Here is a 7,689-nt window from a genome sequence, read left to right as displayed (position 1 = left end):
ACAATTGGAATTTTTTTGTGCTTTAGAGAATTAAAGGCATCCAATAATTGCATGAGTTCAGTTTGGCTGCTCAGAGCATGTTCTCCAAGTTAATCTCCTTGGTGAAAGCCGTGGGGTCTAAGATCCCCTCATCGGCTTTGCCTTTTCCAAGGCTGTTCCAGTAAGGATCTACCTGATACCTCTCCATTCTACGCCTTTTTTGGTCTTTAGTGTTTTATTTCTATTACCCATGGGAAGTCTTACCATTCTCACAGGTAGTAATGATTGTGTCCTTATTCTGGGTGTTAAATTCCTTCTAAGTGTGTTTATGCTGTTTCACAACATAATCTTTGTATCCTTTCATCTGGTAGTGCAACATCAGCCAGCTTCTGATTTCTATTTGCTACAGCAACCAGTCCAGCTGACTGGTGTGGCTGGCCATGCACGCTTGGTTGCACAAGACTGTTCTTGATGAATGTCTAGTCACTCTCAAGCTGCTGAACCCACTCTGAAAAGTTTTAGAGTGGGTCCAGGTGATGTAAGTGTGCTTGCGTGAAAGGAGAGGAGGTACAGAAATGGTCTGTTCCAGGACCATCTTCCCAATCCCCTCCACAGCAAAGAGTACTCCTATTCAATGTCCCAAGGATTTGTATAGCATAGTCAGTTCGAACGAATTTAGCCTTTAGGGCTTTAATAATTTTGAGCCATGTATCTCTTACTCAATTCTACCTCAGTGCTTAACTTGTAGTACCAATTTACTGACAGTGTGGTGACCTACCAAGTTATCTGTGATATTTCCCCCAATTTTGTACTTTGTATATTCTCTTCTTTATTACACGGTGTTTTTACCTTGCGGATGCCCTCAAAATATTTTAAAATCGAGCTTACTATCATCAAACAGAAACTCAAATGAGTTCAAGGCTGGAGAAACCCACATTAAGCATGAAAGTCTGCAGCTGGGACTGAGCAAACTCACCGGCACAAAAACGCATGCGCCCTTCCTTTTATTTACACCCTTTCTTTCTCTTAGGATCTGAACCAGGTGAGAAGCCGGTAAGTGGGGCGTGGGCAGATAGCCCCGCACGCTGAGCGCAGTAAGGGAAACGCGCCACACTTGAGGAGCCGTGGGTACAGTTCCTTTTCTTCTCCGGTTGCGAGTGCTGGGGGCGTCCGCCGCAGGTGCCTCCCGAGCTCCCTGCCCCGGGCGCAGCCGCCGCTGCCGTCCGCTCCCCACCCTCTCGGCGCCGCCGCAGTGCGCGGAGCAGGGCTGGTGCTCTCCGCCCGTGGTCCGGAGGGGCGCGCTCGGGGCCAGCGCCGCTCGCTCCGCATCCCTCTCCTCCAGGCTCCTGGAGCACTCCCATCGCCGTCTGCAGTCCCAGGCCCCGCCATGGGGAATGTGCCATCAGCGGTGAAGCACTGCCTCAGCTACCAGCAGCTTCTCCGGGAGCATCTCTGGATCGGGGATTCAGTGGCTGGGGCACTTGACCCTGCGCAGGTACTACCTCGCGGCCCAGGGTGTCCCCACCCTTTTGCACACTGCCAGCTGATCTCTGTCCCTGTTATGTAGCCACCGCACCCTAGGGCCCTTCCAGCAGCGGTCCCGTTTTGTTAGGCCTCACCTCTTAAATGATTCCCCATCATCTCTGTGCTGTGAACATGTAGACCCGCCTCTATAGCTCAGATCCAGCAAGATCCCTACCTGTGGCCTTCTCCTGATCCCCCAAAAGAAACGGTTTCTTTTCTGTTTTTCCCCTTGGAGGGGACCCATTATATAATCTTATCTGCAGGCATTCCTCCAGGGACAGTGCCTTTGTTTTCACTTCCTTTCCTGTACTGTGGAACAAAGAGGACACATTTGTCAAAATTGTGGCAGAAAAAGGAATGAAGCCAACATACAAGGCGAGGATAAAATGGTAGAATGAAATTATCTGTCGTACCAGTAATTATCCCCCAATTTATGCTTGAACACACTTGAATAAGCTTGAAAAAAACATTGTAAATAACAGCAATTTCAACCCAAAATTTATTTCTATGTGATTCCTGAATACCTATTTTGAGACAACAGGCAACTTAATAGTATCCACATGTTTGCAGCCTAATGCGCTCTCAAATGGCAGGTGAAAAAGAAATATATATTTGCTTTTCCTTTAAAAGAGGTCAAAATGTAAAACTTGGCAAGTAGTGACATTGATCATTGTTTATATGAATGTTAAACCATGGACAAAGGAAGGAACAGTATAATGGTTTAGCTCTTTTTTGTTTTGCCAAATGCAAAATGTTTATTCCTGGTTCATCTTGTAAACAGAATAATAACTTGGGTTAATTATTTTAGTAGGTAAACATTTTACTATGTGGCTTTAAATCAACTATTCTAATACTGGGTATCCCTTTTCCTGTAGTTTTACATTTAGTGTATTCTCCATTTAGTGTATCCTTATGTGAAATTGTAATCTTGTTTCTACAAATCAGAATTCAGCATTTGTGGATTCCTTCAGAATCAATCAGAAGATACATTGCTTCCGATTACTTAAAAGATGGCCACAGTCATCTGGTTCAAAGCCTGTTGCTGAGAATTCACAAAAGAGAAAGTTATTCTTCTTGTATGTTTACATGTCTATTTAATTTTTCTGCATTCTAATTTGATTTTTATCTATTGTAACTGTTAACTTTCATATTCAGTCTGTTATATAATAAGGAATCCTTAATTGTTATTCCCTAGCTCTGAGACTTTACATGACTTTTGTTGCTATGTTAACATTGTATTTCTCTCCCTTACGCTCTAATTTTGTGGGGGCAATGATGGAGGCTAGGCTGCTACCTGCGCATGTCTACTTTGCCCTGTTAATATGTGGAAACAGGTAATTGAAAATGACTAGCAGTATGAGAAACAGCTATATGCTCTCTAAATATCGCCCTTTTATCCCCTGACTGCTTTGCCTGGGAAACTCCTATTCATTTTTCAAACACAGCTTAAATGTCGCTTCCTTTGACCAACTCTTTGCCCTGTCTACAGTTGAAGCCCCATTTCTGTGCGCTCATGGCACTTCATGTATAATTATGTTTTAGTCCCAATCTTGTTGAATTGTAATTTTTAAATCTTATTTGAACTCACAGCACCATTGACACCTGGTACCTGACACCTGACACTTCACTCATTGCAATTGATCTCCTCCCTTGGCATCTGTTTAACAACACCTGTAACTGCTTTAAGGCCTACCTCTGTGGTTCCTAAATCTGGAACCAGCCTGACTTAGTGGCCTCTACCAGTCTGGGAAATGATCAGTTCCTCATGACTTCTTACCACACTCAAAGTTTCAGTTACTATTTATATTGTGTGTGTGTGTGTGTGTGTGTGTGTGTGTGTGTGTGTGTGTGTGTGTATAGTGTATTTATTTATCCAGATTTATTTCCCCATCTCCCTCTTAGACTCCAGTCCTCACGTTCAACTGCTCATTTGACATCATCATTTTCAAATTGGAAAAGGAAGTCAGACTCAGCATTTCCAAAACTAGATTTGTGTTCTCCCTCCCTAATCTCCAGAATTTCCCCAGTATTTCCTAAGAACCCCATTACAGTTCATTCCTTCCTATAAACCACAAACCAAGAGCTCTTTATTTTCATTTCCTACATCCAAAGTATCACTAAGTCCTGCAATTTTATGTCTTGACTTTCTCTCAAATCCATCTATATTTTTCCAACTTTACTGCTGCTACCAATTTTAAAATGGCATTATCTCTCGTGGACTATTAACGAGTGAGGTTTCTTCAATCCACTGTTTGTATGGCTAGTTGGGAGACGTTCTCTACTTCAAATAGAATCCTGCTGTTTCCCCATTTTACAGCCTTCTATGAATGTCCATTACTATTAGGAATGAATACCACAACTTTTAAAGTGTCTCCGAAGCTTCAAATGGTATTTTCTTTGCATCTCTTTGCAGCACCATCTAGAGGTATTCTTTTGTTCTTGCCACAGTGGCCTTCTTTGAATTCTTAATGTTTCTTCTGGAACCACGATCTTTGATCGTTCTCTCTTCTGCTGGGAAGATTCTTTTCAGCGAATTAACTTCTCTTCACCCTTCAGATCTTCACTCAAATATTGTGTTCCCATGAAATCTTGCCAAGACTCTTAAGATAGGCAACCCTTGCTATCCTATATTGCTTAGTGCACAATTCATCATATATAATATGAATTATATATTTATTTCTGTGATTATTTGATGTTTAGTTCCCTACCAGATTCAAAGCATCATAAAAGTAAGGGAAACATATACCATTCTCAGCAAGTAACAGAATGGTTAGTTTTTTGTTTTTTTTTTTTTTAACGTTTATTTATTTTTTGGGGACAGAGAGAGACAGAGCATGAACGGGGGAGGGGCAGAGAGAGAGGGAGACACAGAATCAGAAACAGGCTCCAGGCTCTGAACCATCAGCCCAGAGCCCGACGCGGGGCTCGAACTCACGGACCGCGAGATCGTGACCTGGCTGAAGTCGGACGCTTAACCGACTGCGCCACCCAGGCGCCCCAGAATGGTTAGTTTTTAATGGCCAGTAAATACTTCTTGAATGAACAAATGAATGGATGTTTTTCATATGCTTATGCGGACCATGAAATACTTGTTAGCACTTGCCAGGTCAATGATGGATACATCACAGTTCAATGATAAATATTAGTTAAATGAATGCTAATGTTAGGAGAATGAATACTTGGTGACAATACAGTTTGGTCTTAGTGATAGAAGACGGATATTACTCTGTTTGGGTCTTACCTCTTCATCTCATAGAGGCTACTCAGGTTTGATGGGGAGGAGACTTGAAAATGGATTCTGGGGTTTGTGCAGAGACAGCAGAATGCTTAATCATTTGTTCACCATAAAATCTGGCAGACAGAATGATGAGCAGGGCCCCTGTGATTTGAAACAATTTGATAACAGTTGGGACACATAGAATGTTGTGTTTTGAAAGAATCCTGCGCTAGGCAATAGAAGATTGGAAACCTAGATCTTTTTCTGCTACCAAGTCATTCTGTGATTTTGTGTAGGCGATATCCTGGCTAGATCTTAAAATTTCCATTTACACATGAGTGGTAATAATGTATCCCTGATAAATTATTAGGATTAAAAATAAATATTGAGTGTGTGTATGTGTAAGTATACATACGTCGGAAGTTTCACAATTTATTATCAAATACAAAATGGGTCATTGTAAATGAAAGGCTTACTGTACCACAGCTCCACTAATTAAATTCTTTGAGTTTCTAATATTTTGCTAATGGCGCCGGTTTTACAGAAGACTTTCAATAGATGAGGCTGTTAAAATAGATCATTCTATGGTTCAAGGTATCTCTTAAGGCCTGTTTGATTTCCTGTGTGTGTCTCTTAAAATGGGTATGAATAAACTGGCTTAATTGGTATGTTTCAAGGTTTTGATTCAATGTGATCAAATCAAATGTAACCTGGGAAAACAATTCCTTTTTGATTTCCAAGTGCTACATAAGCAGTATCTAAATTTCTTCTTATTTATTTATTTTTTGAAACTTTATTTATTTTGAGAGAGAGAGTGTCAGAGTCAGGCGTGGTGGGGCAGAGAGAGAAGGAGAGATAGAGCATCCCAAGAAGCTCTGCAGTGTCAGTGCAGAGCCCCATGCAGGGCTCGAACTCCCAAAGGGTGAGATCATGACCTGCACTGAAGTCAGACCCTTAACACTGAGCCACCCAGGTGCCTCAGTTTCTTCATATGTTAATAACCCATGTGACAATAAAATTCTGAACAATCTAAATTCTAATTCAAATGATTTTAAATGTATTAGATGCATCAAAGCAAAATTGTAGATTATGTGACATTAACTTTATAGTTATTGTACATCGTATCCTGATTCCTTTAAGTTACATTGGCTCTCTGCAAAAATTGTGATTCAAAGAAAGGATTTGGTGTTCAAATTTCTCTAGAATTTTAAACTGAATATATTTCTGTTTAAATTTAATCAGAGGATAATGTGACTGTATGCTTTTTAGTTTGCATCTATGCAGTTGTTAGCACATTTACTAAATATCTTAGGACTAGGGAGGAATTTTCAGAAGAGAAAAAAGTACCATTTCACTTTTTTTTATTTGTCTCAAGTGTTTTTTTCCCTCTTTTTTTCCCTTTCATTTTGACTCCTTCCCCCTTTTTCTCCTCTTATAGCTTCTTTTGAAATGACCTATTATTATTAATTTCCCCCCTGCAATAGCTTGTTAATTATATACTGTTTTTACTATACTCTTAGCTGCTATCTATAAGATACCAACACACATCCTGGGATTATCAAATTTTTTTTTTATGTTTGAGAGAGAGGGAGAGACAGAGCGTGAGCAGGGGAGGAGCAGAGAGAGAGAGGGAGACACAGAGTCCGAAGCAGGCTCCAGGCTCTGAGCTTTCAGCACAGAGCCCAATGTGGGGCTTGAACCCACAAACGGTGAGATCATGAGCTGAGGTCGTATGCTCAGCCGACTGAGCCACCCAGGTGCCCCAATACAGTATTATTAACTATAGTTGCTATGCTTACATTAGATTCACAGAACTTACTTATAGCTGGATGTTTGTATAGAGTAACAACTTAAAGTTCAAAAAGAAAAAAGGAATAAAAAGATCGGATGCTTCAGGAAAAAATAATACTTTATGGAAAAATAGACTATTCTAATGGTTTTCACTATAAATAAAAATTATGAAAGATTTTATTTTTGAGACAGAGAGAGACAGAGCATGAACAGGGGAGGGTCAGAGAGAGAGGGAGACACAGAATCCGAAGCAGGCTCCAGGCTCTGTGCTGTCAGCACAGAGCCCGACGCGGGGCTCGAACTCACGGACCGTGAGATCTGAGGTGAAGTCGGCCACTTAACCGACTGAGCCACCCAGGCGCCCCTGAAAGATTTTAAAAGAAGAAAATTATGCTCAACTTCAGTATCTGGCTTTAGAAAAACAATATACTACTTACTTATGTGTGACATAGTTCAGTGAAATTTTTGAATAAATCAATGAATGATTATATGGATAATCCCTTTATAATATTTTGTCTCTATTGATATGTTTATCTCAAATCTTTGATTTTATGGGCGTGAGGTTTGTAAACATATTTTTGTCATGAACCTTTTCTTTTAATCCTTTGCATTGCATTATTTCTGTTTCATTCTTTTTGTCAATTCTTAAGCCTTTCTGGAAATCCACGTATTTTATTAGTTCATTTGAAAAGTATTTTGTAGGTTTGTTGATCCTTTTGTCTACATGTATATGTTTGTATCTTTGTGCATATGTATGATGCGCCAAAAACTAATTTCTATTTCTTGAAAAAAAAAAAAGTCTACTTCTGTGTTTTTGAATTAACATTTTCATTTTCCTTATTTGAATGTTTAGCTCATGTAATGTTAGTCTTTTTCAAAACATGTGAAGTGGCTTAAGGCACTCATTTCTCTATCATTTTGCTTTAAATGTCTCTTCTAAGCTGCTTACCTGATAGTCTGTACCTTTCAGTAAGTGACTTTCTGTGACCGTTGATGTGTTTTTCCTGTCTGCCATGTCTGCCAGCCTCACCACTTTATAGTTTTTATCTCTGAGGCTGTTTATACTTTTTAGTATTATTACTTGATATTTAAATCAGTATGATTGTTTGGAACAAAATATGTACTTCACAGAGTGAACTCGTTCATCTTTAGCAAAAGTCTGTTTCATTATTACACCA

The 7,689-nt window shown here is 40.0% G+C and overlaps 1 protein-coding gene across 5 annotated transcripts in view; it reads left to right on the top strand.

Annotated features, from left to right (window-relative positions):
* The first annotated feature begins 424 nt into the window (after positions 1 to 424).
* The window catches only part of HMGCLL1 (3-hydroxy-3-methylglutaryl-CoA lyase like 1), a 192,363-nt gene continuing 185,098 nt past the window's right edge, over positions 425 to 7,689 (top strand). For 3 of the 5 annotated variants that reach the window (XM_040473799.1, XM_040473797.1, XM_040473798.1), the window contains exon 1: positions 425 to 1,474. In XM_040473799.1, the coding sequence (XP_040329733.1) occupies positions 1,367 to 1,474 (108 nt within the window). In that variant the 5' untranslated portion in view covers positions 425 to 1,366. The remainder of the gene's footprint in view (positions 1,475 to 7,689) is intronic. The other 2 variants (XM_040473796.1, XM_040473800.1) reach the window with 2 other exon arrangements.

Source organism: Herpailurus yagouaroundi, unplaced genomic scaffold (assembly GCF_014898765.1).
Source record: "Herpailurus yagouaroundi ecotype Mexico unplaced genomic scaffold, PumYag 139, whole genome shotgun sequence".
NCBI lineage: Eukaryota > Metazoa > Chordata > Mammalia > Carnivora > Felidae > Herpailurus > Herpailurus yagouaroundi.
The sequence above is the reverse complement of the archived record's forward strand: the minus strand, read 5'-3'. Positions and strand labels throughout refer to the sequence as shown.